The following is a 26,835-nucleotide window of genomic DNA, read 5'->3' on the forward strand; positions in this document are numbered from 1 at the left end:
AGGACACTGAGAAGGATCTTAACAGTGCTTACAAATAATTGCTGTATAAAAAGGAAGTATAACAAGCAGGTCAAGGGAGGGGATGAGACACCCTCCTTCCCCCTGGAATCCACCACTGTGTTCAGTTCTGGAGCCCTCAACACCAGAAGGAGATGGAGCTGTTGGAGCAAATCCAGAGGAGGCCACAAGGTGAAATGAGGTCCTGGGGCAGCTCTGTTCTGGAGCCAGGCTGAGAGAGCTGGGGTTGTTGAGGCTGGAGAAGAGAAGGCTGCAGGGAGACCTTAGAGCACCTTCCAGTGCCTGAAGGGGCTCCAGGAAAGCTGGGGAGGGACTTGGGACAAGGGCAGGGAGGGATGGGATGAGGGGGAAGGGTTTCAAGATGAAAGAAGGGAGATTGAGATTGGATATTAGGAAGAAATTCTTTGTTGTGAGGGTGCTGAGCCCCTGTGCCAGGTTTCCCAGAGAAGCTGTGGCTGCCCCATCCCTGGCAGTGTCTCAGGTCAGGTTGGATGGGGCTTGGAGCAACCTGGGCTGGTGGGAGGTGGCAGAAGGGTTGAAACTGAATGATCTTTGAGGTTCCTTCCAACACAAACCAGTCTGGCACATGATTCTTTGAGGAAAACCACTTTTGCTTTGAAGGTGGCAGGCACTGGAGAAGGCTGCCCGGAACAGTTGTGGAGTCTCGCACTCTGGAGACATACAAAACCCTCCCGAACGTCATCCTGGGCAGCCTGCTCTAGCTGAACCTCCAATATCGAGGTTCCTGCCCCTTCCAACCCGCACCATCCTGGGATGCTGTCACCCAGGGCGACCCAGGACCGCTCTGACAAGCCCCGAGCAGCAAGGGGGGGTGTGTGGGTTGTGGGTGTAACCGTGCGGTTTTTGGGGTGTGGGGACGGGACGGGGTGGGGACACTGCACCGAGGGGTGGGACCGTGCGGGCGGGCGGTGCTGGAGCTCCGGATCGCAGCGGTGGCAGCAGGATGCGGGAGGCGAGGTTCAGGGACCACTTCTGGGTGAGTGGTGGGACCCGGCAGGAGCGGGAATGGGACCCAGAGGAGCCGGGGGGATCACAGCTGGGTGTAGGGTGAGGGGGTAACCCCGCTCTGATCAGAGGTGGGTCCAAAGCCGCCTTTGTGGTCCTGGATGAGGGCTTTGCTGAAGGTTCTGAGTATCTTCCCCCCCCCCCCCTACCCCCAAGCCCCGGTCCTGACAGCCGTGGCTTTGCAGCCAAAATAACTTCCCGGTGCCGGATTGAGGGTTTGGTGATATTAAATTCTTTGCCCACTGGGCAACTACTTGGAGGCACCGTGGCCAAGCACGGGTCCTTTGGTTCCGAGCTAAGCCCGGAGTAGCAGCGAGCCCCTCAGGGTCCTGCTGCCTGCCAAGCGGTGGTAGGAAAAGCCCCAGTTCTCGTGGAAAACCTCAGTTTACTCTTTTTGAGCCCCAACTGTGCTTTTGGAAAAGGAGAAGTGCCAAACAAGCGACTTATCTGCTGCCCAGCACGGTCGCTGTGGCTGCCCGGTTCCTCTGGGAGTGCAAGTTTTCATGTCAAGTACTGGCAACCAGGAAAGAAATGACAAAATTTTGGCTTTTGGGGATGAGAGTCCCACCCGGTGGGAATGGCAGCAGCCCTCAGGGTTTCCCAGGCATCACCTGGGATAATCCATTCCTGGCTTGCAGGACGGGGCAAAGGTGTGAGAGCTCTGTGAGCTTCCACATGTGTAAGTGCTTTGCATCTGGCAGCAGTTTCTCAGCTTTTCGTTGCCCAAGAAAAACTCCCCGGTGCTCACTGTGCTTTTGCAAAATGCTCGGGAGGGAAGGGATGCGGTGGCAGCCTCCCCCAGGGTGCGGAGGGAATAACCGTGATGCCGAGAGAGTTGAGGAGATGTGGTTTGTGGATTGGAGAAGAAGTCCTTGCCCTGGGGCTGCCTTTGGCTACGGCTGCCCCGTTTGATCCTCTCCTGCTGCAGTGTGGTGCTGTCAGAAGGATGATCCCTGAGGACAAGGGATCAGTGGGAAAAGATACAGGGGCAGGAGCAACCCCAAGGCCAGGAGGAGCTGGTCCATTCCACGGGGTCTGTCATGGCTGCTGGGTCCCTGTGCTAGCAAATACTTCTATTTACTGAATAATCCTCTTGCTGAGCCCATAACTATTGGTGTTGCCCTGGATTTTGCTTGCTTGTGGGGTTTTTTTGTTTGGTTTTTTTTGTGTTTTTTTCTTTGTTTTGGTTTGGTTTTGGTTTTGTTTTGTTTTTGGTTTTTGTTGGTTTTGGTTTTGGGGGGTTTCTTTGGTGTTTTTTTTTTTCTTTTTTTTCTCAAGCCTGTGTCCTTCACCCCCCTCCCCGAGTTGAGGAGAGGTGCCTGGGGGTCAGGCATCTGGGGTGGAGGTTGGTTGGGGAGCGTGATGGATGTGACTCAGTGGAGACATCGAGGCCCTTCTGCTGTCTTTTGTCCCGTGGAAAAGGCATTTGCCACCCCAGCCTGCCCCCAGACCATGTACTGGTGACTGTGCATCAGGCTGGGGAGGGATTTGGGAGGGGGAAGGAGATGTGGGCAGGAAAAAAAAAAACCCAAACACCAAAAAAAAACCAACCCAAAAAACCAAATTTAGATGAGGTGTGAAGGGCTGCTCATCCAGCCTCGGTTTGCTGGTAAGTGTGGTGAGAGAGCACAAACTTCCTCCTGCAGTTTTTCCTCTTAAATGACTTTGCTTCAGCTGAAAAGGGAAGGAGAAGCCTTCTCTGATGAAGGAAGTGATTTCTCAGTGGTCAGGGCAGTCCGATGGGAAAGGGGAGATGCTGAGAGGGTTGCAGGGGAGAGAGGCACCAAATGGTGGGAAAAAGTCTAAATAATAAACAACCCCCCAAAAAAAAGCTGAGAAGGTTTTGGTATTGCATCTTCCAGCTTGAGATGTGGCTGGTTGTGAACGTCAGCCACTGAATTTCTTTGTGGGGTAATCTGCACCCCCATTTGTACTGCCAGGGCAGTGGGGTTGTGCCTTGAGCCTCATCTGGGGAACGCTTTATTTCTGGTTTTTATCAGTGGGGTGTGTGTGTCTGTCTTTTTTTTTTTTTTTGCACTGGAACCTGGTCCTTGCCCAAATTTCATGGTGTGATGCTCATCATATGCTGCACTGGGGAAGCACACTGTGTTAGGCATCAGCACAAGATGATAAATCCCTTTAAATAAAGGATTTTGCTCTTTTCCATCCTGCCACAGCTCTTGCTTGCCCAGGATCTGAAGTCCAGAGACGCCCAAAGCTGCACAGCAGGGAAGGAAGGACCTTAAACCAGAGTTAAACCTCAAATGCCCCTGCTTGTGTGATGTTGCCTTCCACAGCCAGCAGCTGCCTGCAAAAGGGCTGTGCAAAAGTAAAAATATGCCCAAGATCTTGCGTGTTTCCTCTTGCCCTGCCTATAGTGATTGCTGCAAATTGAGCAAGCGTGGGGTTTAGTTTTCATTAGGTTTTGGCAACTTGTTGTTCTTCTTTTACTCTACAAGATCTCTTCTTTCAGTTAAGTAATTTTTTTGGTATGTGACTATTCTTGCAGCTTATTCCAGGTAACCCAACAGCAAAGCTTTGGGTCTCATCATTTGGGCCTTGTAGGACTACGTGGGAAAACCAAAAATTATAATAATACTAAAATCACACTTCACGTCTGATGTATTGGCTGACCACTTGCAACATGGAGAGTGGATTCTCAGTCCTTTTGCTTTAAATGGGACAAAAGTAATAGCTCTGCTCTCTGCAGTGGGTTCCAGAATGCAGTAAAAAGAAGTATCTGGCAAAACTTTAAAAAAAAAAAGAAAGTAAGGCTAAAGACTATGATCTGCTGTCTTTAGCCAAGGCTGGTTTGGCCCAGTGATCTTTGAAAGCAAGACCTTCAGTATCTAAGTCTTTTAGGCACTGATAAATATTCATTTTCCATGCACTGGCATATTTAATTTTTGTAGCAAAGCGTGTGGCAAAGTATCTGAAAATGCTTGTTTACCCCCCAGCACATAGGAAAGAGCTACTGCATCTCTTTTGTTGGTGGCAGAAATGAAGCATGGAGGGAAAGAAATGCTTTGCCCTTCTCTGTGGAGCAAGAGAGCAGCTGTGTCTGCAAAGGAATTGGCAATCCCTACCCTCTGGGCCCTCCAGCAGGGGTTATGGATGCCACCTTGCCATGGCTTTATTTTTATTTCCTTGCCATGGTTTCTTTTTAAGCCTCACATCTCTGAAGATAAACTCCTCTGCCAGTCCTGGGCTCTTGGGTTCATTCCCCAGCTGCTGACTGGGGATGTGATGCAGGCTGGGCTGTTTCACTTCCTCTTGCCCTTGGTTGTCCTTCTCGAAATGGAGGCTGGGTTGTCAGAGCTTATTGGAAGCATTATGAAACCCTCAGGCTGTCATTTGGAAGGAACAAAGTGGGGTTTTGGGGGGAAGAAGGAATCACTTTGAGGCAAAGAGCAGGACAGCCAGGGGATCAAGCCCATCCAGCATGGGTTCAGGAAAAGCAGGTTCTGTTTGACCAGCATGATTTTCTATAGCCAGAAGACCTGCCTAATGGGTGAGGGAAAGGCTCTGGGTGTTGCCTACCTGTACATCAGTAAAGCCTTTGGCACTGTCTCCCGAAGCATTCTCCTAGAGAAGCTGATGGGTCATGGCACAGACAGCTCAGCTCTTCATTGGGCTGGAAACTGTCTGGGTGGCTGGGCCCAAAGGGTTCTGGTGAATGGAATTGAATCCAGCTGGTGGATGGTCACCAGTGGTCTCCCTCAGTGCTGGGCTTGTTCAGTGTCTTCATCAGTGATCTAGGCGAGGGGATTGAGTTCACCCTCAGTCACTTTGCAGGTGACACCAAATTGGGTGGGAGTCTTGTTCTGCCTGAGGGCAGGGAGGCTGCAGAGGGAGCTGGACAGGCTGGAATGATGGGATGGGGACAATTGTATGAGGTTCAACAAGACCAACTGTTGGGTCCTGCACTTGGGTGACCCCAACCCCAGGCAATGCTCCAGGCTTGGGGCTGGGAAGTGCCCAGAGGGAAAGGACCTGGGGGTGTTGGTTGATTCAGCTGAACATGAGCCAGGGTGTGCCCAGGTGGCCAAGAAGGCCACCAGCATCCTGGCTTGTGTCAGCACTGTGTGGGCAGCAGGAGCAGAGCAGGGATTGTCCCCCTGTGAGGCTGCATCTGGAATCCTGGGGTCAGTTCTGGGTTCCTGAGGACAAGAAGGAGATTGAGGGGTTGGAGTGTGTCCAGAGAAGGGAATGGAGCTGGGGAAGGGTCTGGAGCAGAAGTCTGCCCAGGAGCAGCTGAGGGAGCTGGGGGTGTTGATCCTGGAGCAAAGGAGGCTGAGGGGAGACCTTCTGGCTCTCTGCAAGCCCCTGAGAGGAGGTTGGAGCCAGGGGGGGTCGGGCTCTGCTCCCAAGGAAGAAGGGATGGGAGAAGAGGAATTGAGCTGGAGGTTTAGATTGGAGCTTGGGGAGAATTTCTCCCTGGCAAGGGTTGTCAGGGCCTGGCCCAGGCTGCCCAGGGCAGGGCTGGAGTCCCCATCATTCCTGGAGGGATTTCCAAGGCCTGGAGATGTGGTGCTGGGGGCCATGGGGCAGTGGTGGCCTTGGCAGTGCTGGTTGATCTTAAAAGTCTTTTGGGTGGACTGGGTGATCTTAAAAGTCTTTTCCAACCTAAATGATTGTATGACTGTCCTGTGTCATTGGCTTCATACGGTATGTATCTGGAGGGGGGTTTCAATGTAAGGTGGGGTGAAAGGTGGATGAAAAGATCAAGCTCAGCCCCTTTCATCTGTGACTCACACAGGTAACAACGTGGCTTCAAGCCCTAAATAGAACATTTTAGCCCCTCTTTTGGTGAGAAGGGTAAACAGAACCCAAAACATTTCAATAAACACAGATCACTTCTCCTAACATCAGGACAATGGTGCAAACCCAGGCAGTGAGTTGGGAAGGGGGGTGGGTGTTTGTCCTGCTGAGCCCTGTGCGCTCGAAAAGCATCATCTGCTTCTTTGTCACCTTGAAATCATCTGTTTGTAGTTTCCATGGGCTGTTCTCTAAATAGGTCATGAGCTCAGAGTTCTGCCCAGTGAGGAGGAGCAGGACAGCCATGTGCTGCAGGGTAGGAGGGGGGAGGTGATTGTCCCACCTCCCTTTGGCTGGGGAGGGCTTGGTGCAACTCCTCATCCTCCAAACCTGTCTTTGGCTTAGTCTATTATGTCCTGAAATCTTTTCCTCTGCACCCATGGCTCTGTTGCCCTTCTTCCTTCATTGCTCCTTGCTAGCCCTGCCTTGGGGACATCCCAGGGGCAGTCATGCTGGATCTTTTTATTCTTTCCATGCTGCAAAGGCTGGTTTCATGGCATACAACCCAGCTCCTCATCCAGTGGCTCCTCCTGCCTGGAAGCCAGCTTTTTGGAAACACCTCGTACCAAGAGGTGTGGTCCGGCCGTGGGAGCTCAGGAAATACACACATGCTGCACACATTCTTTTTTAATTTTTTTTCCTTTCCTTTCCTTCCTTTCCTTTCCTTTCCTTTCCTTTCCTTTCCTTTCCTTTCCTTTCCTTTCCTTTCCTTTCCTTTCCTTTCCTTTCCTTTCCTTTCCTTTCCTTTCCTTTCCTGTTCTGTTCTTTTCTGTTCTTTTTTCTTTTTTTTATTTCTTTTTTTTTCCCTTATTTTTTTTTTTTCTTTTTTTACCTTTTTTTTTTCTTTATAGGAGGAAGGGCATTAAAATATCTTACTGCACATTTTTGATGAGCACTTCTGTGTTCCCCTGGGCATTTCCACCCAGCACAGCAAACCCAAGCAGCAGAGCCAGGGTGCAGGAGCCTTGGGGTGCCCTCTGGCATGCAGTGATCTGGGTCTGACCACCCAATCCTGCCTGGGCTTGCAGGGACTGACAGTTTTGTTGTATTTCCTTTGAAACTGGGGGTAGGAAGCCAAGTTTGGATGTCCCTGCATTTTGTAGCTGTCATGAAGACTGAGTTCAGTGCACATGTGTTTCCTTTTTCAGAGAGCTGGGTAGCCAAGACACAAAGCAAGCTGAGAACTGGTTGTGGGTTTACCAGCCATAAGCCCATTTTGGAGGGACTTTAGTGCTTTGTAAAGAAATGGAAAATGGTTTGGTTTCTGCTTAGGTCCTTGTCATGGTTTAACACTGCCTGGCAATTAAATCAAATACCAGATGCTCTCTATTAATCACCATTTCCTCCCTGATAAAGAAAGGAGAGAGAATAAGGGAGAGAGACTGAGGGGTTGGAAACTAAACTACACAGCTTTAATGAAACAGTAATGATAAAAAGAAAAAAAAAAGCTAAATATATACAAATATACAGGAAAATTGATCCCATGTTCCTCCCCCCTTTCCCCCAGTAACTCTCACGTCACCACCGAGGCTGCAGGGCAGCCCTGGGAAAGTCCAGGCTGGAATCCTGGGGTCAGCAGCAGTTGGGAGCTGGAGGCAGGAACACACAGATTGAGGCTGGCATGGATCAGGAGCACAGGCAGAGGAAGGGATGGAATCCTCCCAGGATGCTGAAGCAAACAGGGACGGGAAGAAGGGGAAGCAGGAAGGGGTTTGACCCTTGAGATCCCTCCAATTTATCCTGAGTATGAGGTGTATGGGATGGAATCCTCTGTTTGGTCAATTTTGGTCATTTATCTTGTCTGTTCCTCCCCAGAGGAGGGTTCCAGGTGTGACCTCTTTACTCCTTTTCTCCTTCTGGAGGGCAAAATGTTCCTCAGAGCTGAGCAGTGCCCTTGGCTCTGCACACCAGTCTCCAGCAGTAACTATAAACATGGAGTGGGATCAGTCCCAGCAGCAGACACTGCCTGAGAAACTTGCTGTTCATTTCAGCAAGTGCAGCTCCTTACAAGAGACTGAGCTGAAAGCAAAAGTCCAAGACAGAAAATCACCTTTATCCTGGCCCAAACCAGGGCAGTCCTGCTCCACAGTCCCCTCTTCCCATGCTTGCCATGAGCAGAGCACATCTGGAGATTTTCTGCAGGTCCCATTCCACCAGATCTGCTCTTCACTTCTTGCACTCTGGACACTGACATTTAAGCCCTTGTCTCCACATCATTAACTCTTTCATTTATCACAAATACCCCGTTCCTCCTCATACCCTCTTTCTCCTCACTGACTGAGAGGAGAAACAGAAGACAACAGATATCACCTCCTGCTCAGCCCCTGGCATCTGCTTCAATCTTCTCCCAGAGAAGCAGAGCTCATACTCAGAACATCTCTTAATATTATCAGTACTTAGGAGCTCTGGTCTTAGTCCAGTCTCCCGGGTGGTTAATCCTCAACAATCTTAGGGCAAAAATCCATTTTTTGTCTCAAGCTGCTTCAAGGTATGGGTAGGAAGAAAAAATGGGTTAGAATTGGTCAACCTTCATCCTAGCCGCATGTAGCTTGCTTTTTTTTTTTTTTTTTTTTTTTTAATATTACTACAGTTTTTAAGAAGTAATTCAAAGGAAAGCACTGATCCTTCAGAAGTCAATGGGAAGATTGAGTGACACTGGGTGGCTGGAAGTCCTGTATTGGAAGATGAGGCTTGTCCTCATTGGAACCTGTCCCCCTGTGGTGTGCTGGAGAGCCTACAGCAGTGGTGGGGAGGAGCTGGTGCTTAGGGAAATGATCTTTGCAGTGGTGTTTTGAATTGATGTGTGGGACAGTGTTCCTTTTTTGCAAAAACAAAGAGAAAGCTGTTGCAGCAGTGGTGATTAAGTGCATCCACACGCTGCTGTGAAGCAGCCAGAAAAGCCCATAGCTCAGCCATTCTGTGCAGAGAGGTCTGAAAAATGCACCAGACATAGGCTCCTGCAGTGGAACATGATGGCAGTACCCAAAATAGTGCCAGCCACTGCTTACCAAGATCTGTCTGCATGTCTGCAGAAAGTGGTAGAAGCAATAGCAAGATGGGCTATGTCTAGAGGCTTGTGGAGTTCTCATTGTTTGATTTAATTAAGACAGAGCTGACAGCTGAGGTCCTAGGTGCCAGCGGTGTTTAGTTCAGGGGGAAGAAATAGGGTATGGCAGAACTGAAATCTTCTGTTTTCTTAAAGTCATGGAAGTGCCTTGTCCAAATTACCATCTTCATGCTGGCAGAAGAGCTCGCCAAGCCTCTCCCTATCATCTACCAACAGTCCTGGCTCACTGGGGACATCCCAGATGATTGGAAGTTGGTGAATGTCACGACAATGCACAAAAAGGGACAAAAAGGGGAACTCAGAAAACTCCAGGCCTGTCAGCCTGACTTCAGTGCCTGGCAGGGTTATGGAGCAGATCATCCTGGGGGCGATCACACAGCACCTGCAGTATGTACAGGGGATCAGACCCAGCCAGCACGGGGTTAGGAAGGGCAGGTCCTGTCTGACCAACCTGCTCTCCTTTTATGATCAGGGGACCTGCCTGGCGGATGAGGGGAAGGCTGTGGATGTGGTCTGCCTGGACTTCAGCAAAACCTTTGACACCGTCTCCCACAGCATTCTCCTGAAAAAGCTGTCAGCCCATGGCTCAGAGAGGGGCTCTCTGTGCCTAGTTAGGAACTGCTGGAGGCCACCAGAGAGTGGTGGTGAATGGTGCTGTATCCAGTCAGCAGCTGGTCACTAGTGGTGTCCTCCAGGGACCAGTGTTGGGCCCAGTTCTATTTAGTATCTTTATAGATGATTTAGATGAAGGCATTGGGTCCATCATCAGCAAATTCACAGATGACACTAAGCTGGGGAGAAGTGTGGATCAGCTGGAAGGCAGGAGGGCTCTGCAGAGAGACCTGGACAGACTGGAGAGTTGGGCCGATTCCAACAGGATGAGGTTCAACAAGGCCAAGTGCCGGGTCCTGCACTTTGGCCACAACAACCCCATGGGGAGCTCCAGGCTGGGGACAGAGTGGTTGGAGAGCAGCCAGACAGAGAGGGACCTTGGAGTTTGGATTGCCAGGAAGCTGAACATGAGCCAGCAGTGTGCCCAGGTGGCCAAGAAGGCCAATGGCATCCTGGCCTGGCTCAGGAACAGCATGGCCAGCAGGTCCAGGGAAGGGATTCTGCCCCTGTGCTCAGCCCTGGGGAGGCCACAGCTTGAGTCCTGTGTCCAGTTCTGGGCCCCTCAGCTTAGGAAGGAGACTGAGGTGCTGGAGCAGGTCCAAAGGAGGGCAACCAGGCTGGTGAAGGGATCCAGCAGAATTCCTGTGAGGAAGGGCTGAGGGAGCCGGGGGTGTTGAGGCTGGAGAAGAGGAGGCTCAGGGGAGACCTCATCACTCTCTCCAACTCCCTGAAAGGAGGTTGGAGCCAGGGGGGGGTTGGGCTCTTTTCCCAGGCAACTCTCAGCAAGACAAGAGGGCACAAAGGGTCTCAAGTTGTGCCAGGGGAGGTTTAGGTTGGAGGTGAGAAAGAATTTCTTTCTGGAGAGGGTGATCAGACCTTGGAATGGGCTGCCCAGGGAAGTAGTGGATTCTCCATGTCTGGAGATCTTTCAAAAGAGCCTGGATGTGGCACTCAGTGCCATGGGCTGGGAACCACGGGGGGAGTGGATCAAGGGTTGGACTTGATGATCTCTGAGGTCCCTTCCAACCCAGCCAGTTCTATGATTCTATGATTCTTTCTGGATGCCTTTCTGGAGTCTCTCCCATGCTTTAAACAGCAAGAGTTGATTTCATAAAGAGTTATTTGCTGCTCACTTCGCTATTGCTTGTCCAAATGATGCTGGAGGTGGCCATGAACTGGAGTGACAAGGATGTAACTTCTGTTCTTATGTTTTCAGAGCACGGATCTGACGAGCACAGTTGGCTATGACAGCATCATCCAACATCTGAATGATGGCAGGAAGAACTGCAAAGAGTTTGAAGACTTTCTGAAGGAAAGGTATGGAACTGCCTCTGAGAATAGGTTGGGTTGAACCTGGGAAGTGAGGCAGTGGCACTACATATGCTCTGGGTATTCCCATTTCAGTTTATGTCATGTTTAACTATCAATTTTGTTAAAACACCTTCAATTTTATTGAATACCTTTTCCTTGCATGGGAGGTGCAGTGGTACAAAGTCCATGCCCAGGAATCCTCAGCTGCAAGGCAGCAGTGGTGCCCAGGGCTTGATGCTCTATTTTGAACCGTCTGCTAAAAAGAAAATTGTATCAGGAACAGTCTAAAAATTCCATTTTACCTATTTCCAGACATCTGTGCTGATGTGTTTGCAGCTCTTGCTGGCCTGCCCAGGCCACACGCTGTCCTATGAAGTTCACCGTGTAAGTTCAGCTTGTGGGAGATAAAGTGAAGACTTTGGCATAAGAAAGGCCTGGCTTTGGCCTGAATTTGTCTCTGTACATTTAGGACAGCCCAGAAATTTTATGTTAAAAAGATGTAGTAGCACTAGGTAGTGTGTTTATTAATCAGAGCATATGACCCAAGTAGGGAATACAAAGATGAGGGACTACAGTGGTGATGAATACAGCTGAGGTGGTCTGGCCATGTATTTTGACTTTATGATCCACCTGTTAGCAATAGATAAGTATGAACAATGTTGTAGAACAACCCTGAATTAATGTAATTGGAGTACTGAGGACTGGAGAAAACAAACCTCTGAGTACAAGACTAGGGACAAAACAGCCTGGAACAGCTGTAATGGAGATGAAGAGGAGGACCCGCAGTTAGAAGTATCCAGTGCACCTACATTTATTTAGGCTGTAATTCCAGGAAAATCTGGGCTTTCCAGCTGTCTGAGGAGCCATCTGCTGAACTCTTGAGAACAGTGTACAACTCACTTAGACCTTCCACCTCCTGTGGTGGTGGTGGTCCTTGCACCCATTATCCATGGGGAGGGCAATGCCTCAGGACCACAGGCACGGTGTTTTCACCAGAAAGGTTGTTGGGTAACTGCAAACAACAGTCCTCCTTCAGTCAACCATCCACAGCAGGTCAGCAGGTAGGGAGAGGGTGTTAAGAGCAGGTCTTGCAAACAAGTTTCTGAAATGAGAGCTTCCTGTAATTTCTCTTTTTCCTCAACAGGGCAATTATAGAAGAAAAATATGGCAAAGAGCTCATTAACTTGTCAAAGAAGAAGCCTTGTGGGCAGACAGAGCTGAAGTAAGTCCACAGTCCTGTGTGTGCTTTGCTTTTATGGAGGAGGGGGAGAAGAGGAGGAGGAGAAGGAGAAGAGGAGGAGGAGAAGGAGAAGAGGAGAAGGAGAAGGAGAAGAGGAGAAGGAGAAGGAGAAGGAGAAGGAGAAGGAGAAGGAGAAGGAGAAGGAGAAGGAGAAGGAGAAGGAGAAGGAGAAGGAGAAGGAGAAGGAGAGGAGGAGAAGGAGTAGGGAGGCTGTGAGAGACAAAGCAGTGTTGAACTGTGATTGGGATGCTACCAGAAGATGATCTGAAATCCATCTTGTGAATGAATGGTGCATAGTGGGTAGGCCTTTGCCAAAAAATAAGTCAGACTCCACCAAGTTCTCACTGGGTGCAGACCAACCAAAGCATCATAGGCTCTCAGGCAAGTTGTGGGCTGGCAGTTCTGCAGAGAGCTGAGGGTCATGAGACATTGGGTTCACTCCTGGCTTTTTTGGAGGCCAGTGGAAAGTACGGGTGCTTCTTTGATTCATACCATGCAAATCCTCAAAGCCCAGCAGGTTATCACCTTGCAAGGGTGGTGTGGGCTCTGCAGTTGGCTCCATGAGTGGGTCTTAATTTCCCCAGAGAGCATCTTCTGCTTCCTCCTTTGTTTCTGTACTTTATACATGCCTGGTCCTATTTCTCCAATCTTTTTTTTTACAGTTTTATAATGAGCTGTCTAATTAAATGTTTCTGAAATATTTCTTTTACAATATCAATAGGGAGGAGATTTTCCTACATTTCCAACCACTGGCCAATGCATCAGGTAGAAGGTATTCATATAATTCAAACTGTACTTTTAGGAGGTTTCCTGAAACATTTATCACAAAACTCAGATTCTTTTAGTAGCCTTCAGTGTTCAGAAAGATACAGAGTAGATCTCAGACCAAGTGAACTGTGCATACTTGCTGAGAGGGAGAAAGCCAGAGGTGTAAAGAGGATAAATAAACATTCTTTGAGCTCCTTTGACCAGTGCTGAGTGAGGGACTTGCTATCTGGTCTGGGAGAGGTGCTCTGGTGCACATGGCCATGTTTTCACATTTTTTTTTAATGCTCTGCCTTGTTTTTTAGCACGCTGAAGAGATCCCTGGATGTTTTCAAGCAACGTGAGTAATTCCTTATGTTTGTCAGGACAATTGGCATCAGCAAACCTACAGGCTACTGCTTGGGAGGAAAACAGGAGGCAAACCTCCAAGACAACACAATGCAGGGGTCAGGTGTGGGCTGTCCTCCTGGCCAGGCTTATTCCAGGGTTGGGGGTTTGGGAAAGAGCACTTCAGGGCTTGAGTGGTAAAGGAGACCCATAGGATGTCCCTTTGGGAATCTCTTGGTCTTTCAGGGGTGGCTGAAGCTGAGAGGTTGTGCTTGCATTGTATAGAGGTTGTGGACCAGAAACTCAGCTGGAGTTTGTTGGACTGGCTCACCTCTTCACACATGTATGAAGGAATTTGCACTTTGAATCCTGGGGTCAGTTCTGGGCCCCTGAGGACAAGAAGGACATTGAGGGGTTGGAGTGTGTCCAGAGAAGGGAATGGAGCTGGGGAAGGGAAGAAGTCTGCCCAGGAGCAGCTGAGGGAGCTGGGGGTGTTGATCCTGGAGCAAAGGAGGCTGAGGGGAGACCTTGTGGCTCTCTGCAAGCCCCTGAGAGGAGGTTGGAGCCAGGGGGGGTCGGGCTCTGCTCCCAAGGAAGAAGGGATGGGAGAAGAGGAATTGAGCTGGAGGTTTAGATTGGAGCTTGGGAAGAATTTCTCCCTGGCAAGGGTTGTCAGGGCCTGGCCCAGGCTGCCCAGGGCAGGGCTGGAGTCCCCATCATTCCTGGAGGGATTTCCAAGCCCTGGAGATGTGGTGCTGAGGGACATGTTGGTGGCCTTGGCACTGCTGGGTTAAGGGCTGGACTCCATGATCTTAAAAGTCTTTTCCAATCTAAATAACTGTAATGCTCTGTGGTTCTATTCTGAGCATCTAGAAGATGATGCTTTGACCTCTTTTTGTTGTCCCTGCATTGCACATCACATCCCACTGGGCCAGCATCCATACCTGGAGGGACAGCATTCTGCTTCCCTGTCCTGAGCTCACCCTCTGCTCAGGTCTGTCCTGTCCCTTGACAAAGCTCCCTGACCTGATCTGCCCTCCCAGCAGCTGACTGGCAATAGCTGCAGGTTTGAAACATCTTTGTGGGTTGAATCATGATTTACAGTTTGGCTTTGCTCCCTTGATGAGCTGGCTGGTGTGGTGTTTTGTGGCAAGGCTGCTCACCACAACCCAGACGAGACAGAGATATCTGTATTTCTTTTCCACACCAAGCTGGGGAAGCACTTAATTCAGGTGGCTGCTTCATACCTGAATTCACCTGGAAGAGTAGAGATGTGATTGTGTACTTTTGAATGACTTCTCTTGGTGTGGGTTTCCTTAAACTGAAGGTCAGGCCAGAGCAGGACATATGCACATACTCCTTGAGACCCACTTAAAAAGTGTTGCTGCTTTTATGTATTTCTGCTGGTAGATGTAACCCCAAGGAAATGTAACACTAACACTATCACTAACCCTAAACCTAACCCTAACCATAAACATAACCCTAATCCTAATCCTAACTCTAAACATAAAACTAACACTAATGCTAACCCTAAACCTAACACTATCCCTAATCCTAAACCTAACTCTAACCCTAACCCTAATCCTAAACCTATCCCTAACCCTAACTCTAACCCTAAACCTAAACCTAAACCTAGCCCTAAACCTAACCCTAAACCTATCCCCAACCCTAAGCCTAAACCTAAGCCTAACCCAAACCCTAAACCTATCCCCAACCTTAAGCCTAAGACTAAGCCTAACCCTGACCCTAACCCTAACCCTATCCCTAACCCTCACCCTAACCCTCACCCTAACCCTAAACCTATCCCCAACCCTAACCCTGACCCTAACCCTAACCCTAACCCTCACCCTAACCCTAACCCTAACCCTCACCCTAACCCTAACCCTAACCCTAACCCTAACCCTAACCCAGTTCGATGGCTCAGTTTGATGCCAGCTGCAGCAGCTGATTTGAGGAAGAATCCTTTTTTAGGGATGTATGAATATTTTTAAAATCTCCTTTCTTTGCAGAGGTAGACAATGTGGGACAAGGTCACATCCAGCTGGCACAAACCCTTCGGGAGGAGGCGAAGAAAATGGAGGAATTCAGGGAAAAGCAGAAACTGCATCGGAAGAAGGTCAGGTGTGGTGGGATGGGCTGCTCCTGCCAGGTGCCTCCTCTCTTCTGCCTGCTCCTTGTCCCTTGCCCTTGCTGCTGCCAGAAGCCCTGAGCTCCTTCCTATGTGTTGCAACTGTGTTGGTGACCTGTGTGTGTGGCAACCTCCCAGCTTCCTTCTGCTCAGTGCCACATCTGCACCTCTGGGCAGCTTTTGGGGGGCATTTCTCTGGGGTCACCAGCCTCAACTAGGGTTTTTTTTAAAGGATGTGTATGTGTGATCTCCATAAGGTCTTCTTTTTAACTTGTCCTGGCTTAGATTCCCATGTCTGGAAAATGAGAGAAAACTTCTAGATCTTGGGGCTGGTTTGGACATAGCAGTGGGGAAGTGGTCTTCTCCATGGACCCTGTGGGGATTTACACCTGTACTCACCTTGAGTACTGTGTTGAGTTTTGGGCCCCTCACCACAGAAATGACATTGAGTGCATCCAAAGAAGGTTTGGATGAAGGTTTTGGAGCATAGGTTTTATGGGGAGCAGCTGAGGGAACTGGGTTTTTTTAACCTAGGGAAAAGGAGGCTGAGGAGAGGCCTTCTCACTCTCTACAACAATGTTAAAAGAGGTTGTAAAGAGGGGGCACTCAGTCTGTACAGTGAAGTTTACAAGTGATAGGAGAAGAGGTAATGGCCTCAAGTTGTGCCAGAGGAAGTTTAAACTGGATGTAAGGAAGAATTTCTTCACCATAAGGGTTATCAGACATTGTAAGAGGCTGCCCAGGCCAGTGGTAGTGTCCCCATCCCTGGAGGTATTGAAGAGTCAGATGGACATTGTACTTAGGGTTATGGTTTAGTTAAGGAACTGTCAATGTTAGGTTAAAGGTTGAACTCAATGGTCTTGAAAGTTTTTTCCAGCCAAAGTAATTCTGTGTTCTTGTGGTTCTGTGGGATGATACAGCACTGAATTGCTGGGATGTGTAATGCTCCTTTGCATACACAAGTGGAGACTTAGCTAGAAGCATGAAAGGTGAATGTCTTGGTTTTGTGAAGATGCTTTGGGTAGATTAAGGTCCTTTACCCCATCTCAATATGGTCTATACCTCTTCCTTTCCTAAGCCATGTAGTTTATCCTGGAGCTTTGATGTGCTGACTCTAGGTCTGTTGTCTTCACAGATAGAGCTGATAATGGATGCAATTCACAAAAACAGGAATTTGCAGTACAAGAAGACCATGGAGGTAAAGCAAACTTCTTCTTCTGTTTCTTGCCATACGTGTTACTGCTTCTGATCTGCACAGAGATGGCACTGGGACAGATTTAAACTCAAGGCTTGTCCTCCCCTTCTGCAAGTCTGCATGTTGTGTCTGCATGAGTGGTGTGCAGCACGTGCTCAGCAGAACTGAAGAATCTGCAAGGCATGCTGCTGGTAGTAGACTTGCAAGGTTGGATATGAGTAATTTAGATGCCATGGACCTGCTTGCCATGAGCTTTTAATCTTGAGTGAAGAGCATCTTACCCTGCGAGGTTGGTTTTGCCCCATCGGCAGGGCACCTGGAGCCTTGGGTGCCATCCCCTGCTCTGCTGGCAGCCCTGCACCCACCTCCTCACTCCTGGGCTGTGCTCTCTCCTCCAAAGCCTCCTGCACGAGCTGTGTTTCCCTCTGATTCCCTTGATGTCAAAATTCCAGGCCAAGAGGCTCTACGAGCAGCGCTGCAGGGATAAGGATGAGGCAGAACAGGCTGTGCACCGCAACGCAAACCTGGTGACACAGAAGCAGCAGGAGAAGGTACCTGGTACAAGGGGGTGGTTTGTGCGGTAGGAAGAGAAAAGGGTGTGTGTGTGTGTGTGTCTCTTCTCCTGCCCCATGCCTCTTTTCCCAGCTCTGAGGTTTGGGATGGGACAGGAGGGCTGGTGATGTTCCTTGGTTGGGATACAGTGCTGTGTCTCACCTGCTAACTTCCTTCTCAACCCATTTCTGGCAGCTGTTCCTGAAGCTGGCTCAGACAAAATCAGCTCTGGAGGACTCTGGTGAGCATGGAAATGGAGCAGTGAGGAGAATGTTTCCTGGGGCAGGGTATTGTGAAGCCATGGCACAGCTCTTGGGTGAATTCCAGCTCCTGGGGCAGGTGCTGCTCCTCAGAAACATGTGCCTAAGATACTGGATGTGGGCACCCACCTTGGAGAAGCCTGGATGGCTCCACCAAGGCTTCTCCCATAGCTGAACCCTCAGCTTTGCTGTCTGGCTGTGCAACCCCTTGCAGTGCTCACCTGTAGCTGAGCTTACAGAAGTGGTGTGAGCAGTACTGCTGCTTTCTCCCTGACATCCCAGCCATTTCAGGCTTCACATGTTGCCCTCTAGCAAAGGGTTGTGTTTTTATTTATGTTAATCAGAGGCCAATGCTATTTCCCCCATAGACAGAAGTTACCAGCAGAATGTTACCACACTGGAGAAGATTCGTGAAGAATGGCAGAAAGAGCACATCAAAGCTTGTGAGGTAAATGCATCAAAATATTTTAATGTGGCAACATGATCCTCAATCCCTTGCTGCAGGTATCAGGGACAGTGCAGATTTGCCCTCTCTGTATTCTTCTGGCAGTGAAGCAGCAGGATTCCTTCCCCTTCCCCTTCCCCTTCCCCTTCCCCTTCCCCTTCCCCTTCCCCTTCCCCTTCCCCTTCCCCTTCCCCTTCCCCTTCCCCTTCCCCTTCCCCTTTCCCTTCCCTTTACCCTTTCCCTTCCCCTTTCCCTTTCCCTTTCCCTTTCCCTTCCCTTTTTTTGTCCCCTTCCCATTGTTTTGAACATCAGGGTCAGGGTCACCTCTGCACACCTGGTGCCTTGAGGCTGCTGTGTGCTATAGGTGCAGCAGCACCGAGCAGACTGTCTAAAACATTCAAAGATTTTAAATGACTTTGCAGGAGGGGCTGCTGGTGGCCTGGGGACACATCTTGGGTCCCTACGTACCAGGAGCCCTTCACCTTGTACCTCATGTGGTGGTGTGGGAACTCCTCTGAGCACCTGTATCAGCCTAAGGCACATTCTCTGCTAGTGAAGTGGTCTAGCAAGGATTTCAAGCATATGTTAGGGAAGTTTGGAGATGGTGGTGAGAGGATCAAGCTTGCAAAAGATCATAGAATCATAGAATCATAGAATTGGCTGGGTTGGAAGGGACCTCAGAGATCATCGAGTCCAACCCTTGAACCACCGTTGCGGTTGCTAGACCATGGCACTGAGTGCCACATCCAGTCTCTTTTTAAATATCTCCAGGGACGGAGAATCCACCACTTCAGTGGGCAGCCCATTCCAATGACGGATCACTCTTTCCGTAAAGAAATTCTTTCTAATATCTAACCTAAACTTCCCCTGGCACAACTTAAGTCCATGCCCTCTTGTCTTGTTGAAAGTCGTTTGGTAAAAGAGCCCAACCCCCACCTGGCTACACCCTCCTTTCAGGTAGTTGTAGAGAGCGATGAGGTCTCCCCTGAGCCGCCTCTTCTTTAGGCTGAACAACCCCAGTTCTCTCAGCCTCTCCTCGTAGGGTCTATGCTCGAGTCCCTTCACCAGCCTGGTTGCTCTCCTTTGGACCTGCTCCAGGACCTCGATATCCTTCCTGAACTGGGGGGCCCAGAACTGGACACAGTACTCAAGGTGTGGCCTCACGAGGGCTGAGTACAGGGGCAGAATCACTTCCTTGGACCTGCTGGCAATGCTGTTCCGGATACAGGCCAGGATGCCATTGGCTTTCTTGGCCACCTGGGCACACTGCTGGCTCATGTTCAGCTTCTTGTCGATCCAGACTCCCAGGTCCTTTTCAGCCTGGCTGCTCTCCAGCCACTCTGTCCCCAGCCTGTAGCGCTGCATGGGGTTGTTGTGGCCAAAGTGCAGGACCCGGCACTTGGCCGTGTTAAACCTCATCCCGTTGGAATAAGCCCAACTCTCCAGTCTGTCCAGGTCCCTCTGCAGAGCCCTCCTGCCTTCTAGTTGATCAACACTCCCCCCCAGCTTAGTGTCGTCTGCGAATTTGCTGATGATGGACTCAATCCCCTCATCTAAATCATCAATGAAGATGTTGAACAGAACTGGGCCCAACACTGATCCCTGGGGGACACCACTAGTGACCGGCCGCCAACTGGATGCAGCCCCGTTCAGCACCACTCTCTGGGCCCGGCCCTCCAGCCAGTTCCTAACCCAGCACAGGGTGCTCCTGTCCAAGCTGCGGGCTGACAGTTTTTTCAGGAGGATGCTGTGGGAGACGGTGTCAAAGGCTTTGCTGAAGTCTAGGTAGACCACATCCACCGCCTTCCCCTCATCCACCAGTCGGGTCACCTGATCATAAAAGGAGATCAGGTTGGTCAGGCATGACCTGCCCTTCCTAAAACCGTGCTGGCTGGGTCTGATCCCTTGCCCATCCTGCAGGTGCTGTGTGATTGCACCGAGGATGATCTGTTCCATGACCCTGCCAGGCACTGAGGTCAGGCTGACGGGCCTGTAGTTTCCTGGGTCCTCTTTCCGGCCCTTTTTGTGGATTGGCGTGACATTCGCCAATTTCCAATCATCTGGGATGTCCCCAGTGAGCCAGGACTGTTGGTAGATGATAGCGAGAGGCTTGGCGAGCTCTTCTGCCAGCTCCTTCATTACCCTTGGGTGGATCCATTCCCTCTGTACCATTCCCTTCCCAAGCTATTTCTCCTCAGGCCTCTATTTTGCTTTCTTCTTTTGAAGTGGAATTTGCTGCCTGTTTCATGGGGTGTGTGTTGGTGTCTCAGTGCTGGTGTGCTTTTGGTGTCTGTGAAGGCTTCTGCAGGTGGGGAGCAATAGTTTCAGTTCCACAGATGGATCACATGGATGTTTTCCCATTGTTGTGTTGTGGGGGTTGTGACCTGATAAAATGTGTGTCCATAGGCTCGGGATGAAAGGTTTATCCTTTGGGAAAAGCTAATCCTGCCATGGAAATCCACACAGGCATGTGACACTGAGGCATACCAGGCAGCAGATTTCAAAAGACTGGGATTTAAAACTGCTTGGAAAAGGGCTGGGCAGGAAAGAGGGAGAAGACCAACCAATTGATGCACCTCTGCTCTCACACATGCCCTGTGCTTTTTGCATCATAACTGTGGGAAGGTAGTGAGCTGGGAATGCAGGGCCATGGGGTACCTAGGGAATGTGCACTGCCTTTAGAAAGGTGGCTTGGTTTCCTCAGAGGTCACAGTATGATGGGTCACCCCTCCCACACTGGTTCTGTAGACCTTCCTGAGCTTAAGAGTTATCTTTGCAATACCTGGGTGCATAGAGGGGTGATTTCACCTCTCCACAAGCTGTAGGACTTGTGGTTTCCATGTTTCCTACAGAAGACCACTAATACCTGCTTTTTGTGGAGGGCAGTTGTCTTTGTAGTGGGGATGAGAAGCAGTGAGGATAGAGGAGATTTGCTCTTGTTCTACAGATCTTAGGGGTGATTTGTCTGTGTCGTTCCAGTTCTTCGAGACTCAGGAGTGTGAACGGATCAGCTACTTCCGTAATGCCCTCTGGCTTCATGTCAACCAGCTCTCCCAGGACTGTGTCCAGAATGATGAGGTTACCTCAAATGAAAATCTTCATTTTTCTGCTTGGAAAGAAAAGCCCAAGTTGCTTTCCTTTGCCCCTGATGCGGTGATGTCTGAGTGGTGCTGTGGCCTTTGCTTTGCCACCAGACACCAGCAGTGTGCAGGCTGGCCTAGAGCTGGGATCTACAGGGATTACCTTTTTTTTTTTTTTTTGAGACCCTGGCCCAAACCAGGACAACCAGATTGCCCCATCCCTGAAACCATTCCAGGTCAGGTTGGATGGGGCTCTGAGCAACATGATCCAGTTGCAGATGTCCCTGCTGGCTGCAGCAGGGTTGGGTTAAATGGCTGTGAAATGTCCCTTCCCACCCTAATTATTCTGTGATTCCCTTTCCATGAAAGCTTGTATCCTGGGTGAGCACTGGGCTTTCACCTCATGTGTGATAAGTGATGGGGAAAAACTCTTTTGTTTTTTGACCTGGTGGATAGAAGTGCTTTTTATTTCCCTGTTGCAGAAATACGAGGAGATCCGCAAGAGCTTAGAAATGTGCAGCATTGAGAAGGATATTGATTTTTTCGTAAATTTACGCAAGACTGGAAATTTGGCCCCAGGTAAGAGCTCAATACAATTCCACAAACCAGTGCTCACTTCCTTGTACACCTTCCTCATGGGGGTGCTGCTCTCACCAGCATCAGGTTGGATGCAAACCCACTGATTTTGCAGCATCCCTCCTTTCATTGCATAGTGCTGATCTTTGCCACTCACTACCATTTATCTCCATTTTCTGTAACTTTCAATTTCCTGATCAGGCATTTTCCCAGGGAGAGGAAAGACTTAGCAGCTGAATGTTGGTGTTGACAAGTAGTTTGTGCTTATAAAAGGTCTGTATTTTACTATTATTACCTTTTTCTAGCTCCTGTTGTCTATGAAAACTACTATAATGCAGAGAGAAACGTGGCTCCTGCGAGAAGTCCAGTTCCTGTGCCCATATCAAGGTAAGGGATGTAACATGTGCAATTGGTACAAAAAAAAAAAACCAAACAAAACCCAAAAAACATAAAAGCCCCCCATATATTTTGTTACTTTCAGTCTGTTGGAGGTTTGACTTGGGAGTTTCCTGTGTCAGGCAGTCCATCATGCTGCACAGCAGGAGTTGTGCCAATGTGCTGCTTGTTTTAAGCTCTTCAGGGTCTCTTCCAAGCCCTGTCAGAGGCTTTTGCTCCCTCTTTTTGGGTCTCCCTTCTCAGAGGTGGCAGTCTTATTCTGAAAGTGCCTGTGGTGAGAGGGTGCTCAATTTTTCTTATGCAAAGCATCTTTCAGAAGCCTTTTACACTGAGGTGAGCAGCAGTGGTACTTGGAGAGCAGAAAAACAAGGCAGTTTCATGTCTTGTCTCTTTGGAAACAATCTGAGCTTTCCTCCAGAGCAGCCTTTGAATATCAAAATGAAACCTGATGGTCTTCTCAGCATGGTTCTCTATGTTGCCTGTCTGTCTGAGCAGAGATGGCTCAGTTAAAAGCATGTGTGGGTAGAGGGAGGGATGGCAGAACTGAATTCACTCCCTCAGGACAGAAGGTGGAGGGAGAGGACAAGGTGAAGGATGTTTCTGCCAGGGGGAACATGAAGACTCAGGGCCAAAGACTCTTGCTGAAGATGAGTTTGCCACTTGGACTGTCATACTGGGAGAGGAGTCGTGTCCAATTGTGGCTTCCTGATGTCTGACTCTGGGCAGAGGCACGTAAGAAGGCATGCCCTGAGGCTCACTTGTGAGTGTCTCCCCAGCTTAGTGCTTTTTGGGTGTTTTTTTCCTCTCCCCACACTATATCAGCTTCAATTCCCGTGTCTGACTCAGAGGTGAGCTCACCATGGTCCCCAGGCTGGCCAAAGCTTTTTTCTTCCCTTGCTCTGGGAAGGCAATTTGGGAGTGTAGAGCCAGAGCCCCACAAGACACCAAGATCCTCAGCTCTGTGTTTCCTTTTGTGCAGGAGGGGACCTCTACCCACCCCAACCAGTGCACCAGGTGAGTTACTTGCTTCATAGGATTTCTAGGTTTTGCTCTTTCCCATCAGTTCAGGAGCTTCAGCTCTCCAAAGGGATTGCTTTAGGTGGAGCTCCTGCTGTAAGTCTGGTCTCTAGTAAGAGATGCTGGGAGCTTGAAGGCAAGGATTCATTAAAAAAAGCCTCCTGTTTAGGCATTACCCACACACATCAGATGTCTGATTTCCTTAATGGTGCCTAAGTTTGGGATCCCACCTGCCTCTGCATTTTGGGCCCCTCTGCTTCAACAAGGATGAGCTTTATCATTCTTCAGAGATAGGATACTGCAGTGGGACTTGGTAAAATGAGGCCCTGCTTTGGCTCTTGGGCAAATCAAGTCTTTGAGCCTCATTCCAACTTACTTCTTACCCCCTTAGAAATTGAGGGGGGGAGGGCATTGCATGTTATTCCTGTGCTATGTAGAGTCTCATGAGAAGCACTTCTCATGAACAGACCTGATGTTTTTTTGGTACTCTGTGTTTCAGGTGAGCCTGATTATGCCACAGTTGATGGCTACAGCTTGATACACCACTAACAGCCACAGTAAGTACTCACAGCTTAATATCAGATGCAGCTACTCAGAGGGACAGTGGAGAAAGAAAGGCCACTGATTAAGAGATGGGGTTTCGAGGTGACCATCTGGGAGTGATGATCATGCCAGCCCTCCCATTGCTTGGCTGAGCAGTGGTTTAGATGCTGTCAGTCTGCTCTGTTTGTTCTCCAGGCAGAAGACACCAGTTGGCCTGCCTGGCAGAAGGTGGTGTTTCCAGTTATTCCCAGCCACACAGAGCTGAAGTGCTTCTTCTCCATTTTAAGAAAGAAATTCGAGGATTCTCCAGTTTAAGAAAGAGTTCTGATAATTATTTGTACATTCAGAAAATGCCTGCTAAAAAAATCTGTGCCTTTGATCAGCAAACTCCTTGGATGGATTTTGCATCTTCACGCTCAGGGGAAGGAAAGGAATACAAGCAGTGGACCTGGACTCAGATTCTGTGCCAGAAGAAGATTCTGATTTGAAGTTCTTCTGAAGTGCAGCCATCTGGGGGAGGCTGGAGCCTGCCGTGCTACACATTCACTAGAGAAGTCATATGTGATGCTTTGGGCATGCTGGCTTGTGCCCAGGGCATGCAGATCCCACTCCAAGTCTCAGGTGAAACTTGTGCCTGATTAAGTCTTTTATTAATGGTGATTAAACTCGTAATTTAGATTTACTTTAGGACATGTCTCTCAGGGAGCTTCCTTAGAGGAGCACCGTGGGTCTGGCTTAGCTGTGGATGGTGCTCCTGGCTGAAGTGTCAGCCCACTGGAAGGGGATTTGCATTTTGCCTGGTGCAGAAACCTCATGGGAGGCTGTGCCACCACAAACCTTCTGGGAAGTCATCCTGGGAAGTGCTGCTGAGGGTCTGGAGGAGGTCAGGCAGCACTTCCAACCACCTCTCCAATCAGGGGCTTGGAGTTTTTTAGGCTCATGGTAGAGTTTGTCCTGGAACACATTGCCTAGAGAAGTTGTAGGTCCCCCATCACTGGAAGTGCTCTAGGAGAGGTTAGACAGGGCTTTGAGCAACCTGATCTTGCATAAAATGTCCCTGGTATGTTCTGGAGACCCCTATTTGATGAGCCTCTGGGGATGGTTAAACTTTGGGCTTGTTCTGGCTGTGCACCACTGGAAACAAAGTTAGCTACTAAGGTTGGGTTGGAGCCCTGAAACTTGGTTTTCTGACCAGGTCTCCTCAAAGTTTGTGCCCTTCTTGCTACTGTATAGATGACTGTGACTTTGATTCAGAGCCTCAGGGCTGCTGTTTCCTCTGCAGCCCCTGTCTGCAGTGTTGCATGGCAGCTCCTCAGTGCTTTACAACACTGGACCCAGGGGCAGAGGACATGGGGATTAACACAGAATTTAGCTGTCTAAACCTGGTGCCAGGTGACTAACTCTGGGGCAAAAGGAGTTGCTAGTTGTATCATGTTCTTCATCAAGCTGAATCTGCATTACTTCAGTGTGTGCCTATGCCCACTGGTCTCTGGGGATTTTACTGTGTTTTCTTGCGTGGAGAAGATCACAGTGTGCTTCAAGTTTCTGTCCTGCTGCATGAGAATGAACTCTGTGAGGTGCCCGTGTCAAAGAATCAGTTGTCCTATTTTGGTTTTGAAAGACAAATACTCTTCTGAAGGATCCTGCTGTAGTCTTAGTTCTTTAAATACATGTTTTAAAAATCAGTTTTGAGACCTGTGTCCTGGATACGTGTTTGGTTTTTTTTTTGGTTTGTTTGGTTTGAGTTTTTTCTGGGTTTTTTTTTGTTTTGTTTTGTTTTGTTTTGTTTTTTTGTTTTTTTGCTTTTTTGATGTTGCCTGTTTGCTTTCTGTCTGAGGCCAGTACACCTTCAAAGCACCACAGGATGGAGTTTGCTCCTTTAGATGTCCCTTCCAACCCAAATTATTCTATGATTCTAGGTAGGGGTGCCTCTCCTGGAAGGGGGCCCACGAGAGGATATCCTTGCTCAGCCTTTATTTCAGTCCTTGCTCAGTACAAGGACAGCTGTGGGGAAGCTTTCCCCAAGGAAAGTTGGATCAGGAAGAGCGTGGCCAGCAGGTCCAGGGAAGGGATTCTGCCCCTGTGCTCAGCCCTGGGGAGGCCACAGCTTGAGTCCTGTGTCCAGTTCTGGGCCCCTCAGGAAGTTCAGGAAGGAGCTTGAGGTGCTGGAGCAGGTGCAAAGGAGGCAACTGGGCTGGTGAAGGGACTCGAGCACAGACCCTATGAGGAGAGGCTGAGGGAGCTGGGGGTGTTGAGGCTGGAGAAGAGGAGGCTCAGGGGAGACCTCATCACTCTCTGCAACTCCCTGAAAGGAGGTTGGAGCCAGGGGGGGGTTGGGCTCTTTTCCCAGGCAACTCTCAGCAAGACAAGAGGGCACAAAGGGTCTCAAGTTGTGCCAGGGGAGGTTTAGGTTGGAGATGAGAAAGCATTTCTTTCTGGAGAGGGTGATCAGCCCTTGGAATGGGCTGCCCAGGGAAGTAGTGGATTCTCCGTGTCTGGAGATCTTTCCAAAGAGCCTGGATGTGGCACTGAGTGCCATGGGCTGGGAACCACGGGGGGAGTGGATCAAGGGTTGGACTTGATGAGCTCTGAGGTCCCTTCCAACCCAACCCTTTCTATGATTCTATGATAGCAATTATTTGTGATTATCCATCATCTGTTTAAGTTGGAAGAGACCTCCAAGTCCAACCTTTGACTAACACCACAGTCAGCTACTACATCATGTCCTTAAAGACCAGGTCCAAATGCCTTTTAGATGCCTCCAGGGATGGTGACTCTGCACATGGAGGGGCTTGGAACTGGTGCCAGCCATGGCTCCTTGGAGACAGCTGGGCATCAGGGCATCAGGGCAGGGTCCAGAATGGGCAGTGGTTCCTGGCCCTTTGGTGTGAGAAGCCTCAAGCACTGCAGGACAGGGCTGCTCTGCTGCCATAGCACTTCCAGGTGATACCCTGGTGATTCTTCTGCACAGACAGAAGAAACCTCACACTCTCCATCCTCAGCAGCAGGGGCTTGGCTTGTCATCCCAGTTTTCTCCTAGCAGCACCCTGGCCATCTCCAAGGCCCCTATGGAGGAGCTGAGCCTCCCCCACAAGTGACAGAATCACAGAGTGGTTGAGGTTGGAAGCTCAGAGCTCATCTCCTCCAAGCTCCCTGCCATGCCCAGGGACACCCCTCATCCAGACAAGGATGCTTCAAGCCTCATCCAACCTGGCCTTGAACACCTCCAGGCTGGGGGAAGCCACAGGACCAGTGTCTCACCACCTCACAGTGAAGACCTTCCTCTTAATAGCTCATCTAAATCTCTCCTCTTTCAGTTTAATATTCTTCTTTCTCTTTTCTCTTGTCCTAAGTCCTTTCATAGTCAGTGCTGTCTGCACCTCTCATCCCCAGAGCGTGGTCTGTGTGCTTGAAATTCTACAATTGATGAAAATCATGGAATGGCTGAGGTTGGAAGGG

The 26,835-nt window shown here is 49.6% G+C and overlaps 1 protein-coding gene across 2 annotated transcripts; it reads left to right on the top strand.

Annotated features, from left to right (window-relative positions):
* The first annotated feature begins 948 nt into the window (after positions 1-948).
* On the top strand, positions 949-25,019 carry PSTPIP2 (proline-serine-threonine phosphatase interacting protein 2). 2 transcript variants are annotated; one of them, XM_008506424.2, is made up of 15 exons: positions 949-1,015; positions 10,758-10,858; positions 11,997-12,074; positions 13,163-13,197; positions 15,194-15,300; positions 16,448-16,510; positions 16,960-17,058; positions 17,255-17,300; positions 17,688-17,767; positions 20,744-20,842; positions 21,327-21,423; positions 21,726-21,807; positions 22,796-22,830; positions 23,333-23,390; positions 23,572-23,666. In XM_008506424.2, exons 1-14 carry the CDS (start codon positions 983-985, stop codon positions 23,380-23,382), a joined length of 1,005 nt encoding a protein of 334 aa, XP_008504646.1. In that variant the 5' UTR covers positions 949-982; the 3' UTR covers positions 23,383-23,390; positions 23,572-23,666. The 2 variants fall into 2 exon arrangements, with proteins under 2 accessions (XP_008504646.1, XP_030323217.1); XM_030467357.1 differs by lacking the exon at positions 23,333-23,390 and having other exon boundaries at positions 23,572-25,019.
* The last annotated feature ends 1,816 nt before the right edge of the window (positions 25,020-26,835 follow it).

The sequence above is a fragment of the Calypte anna genome, chromosome Z, assembly GCF_003957555.1.
Source record: "Calypte anna isolate BGI_N300 chromosome Z, bCalAnn1_v1.p, whole genome shotgun sequence".
Classification (NCBI taxonomy): Eukaryota; Metazoa; Chordata; class Aves; order Apodiformes; family Trochilidae; genus Calypte; species Calypte anna.

What these genes read in the sequence shown, in the direction of transcription:
- PSTPIP2 (XM_030467357.1), top strand. Translation starts at nt 983, where the DNA reads ATGCGGGAGGCGAGGTTCAGGGACCACTTCTGG. An exon ending in AGCACATCAAAGCTTGTGAG is followed by an intron (nt 17,768 to 20,743) that starts GTAAATGCATCA and finishes GTGTCGTTCCAG; the next exon opens with TTCTTCGAGACTCAGGAGTG. An exon ending in GTTCCTGTGCCCATATCAAG is followed by an intron (nt 21,808 to 22,795) that starts GTAAGGGATGTA and finishes CCTTTTGTGCAG; the next exon opens with GAGGGGACCTCTACCCACCC.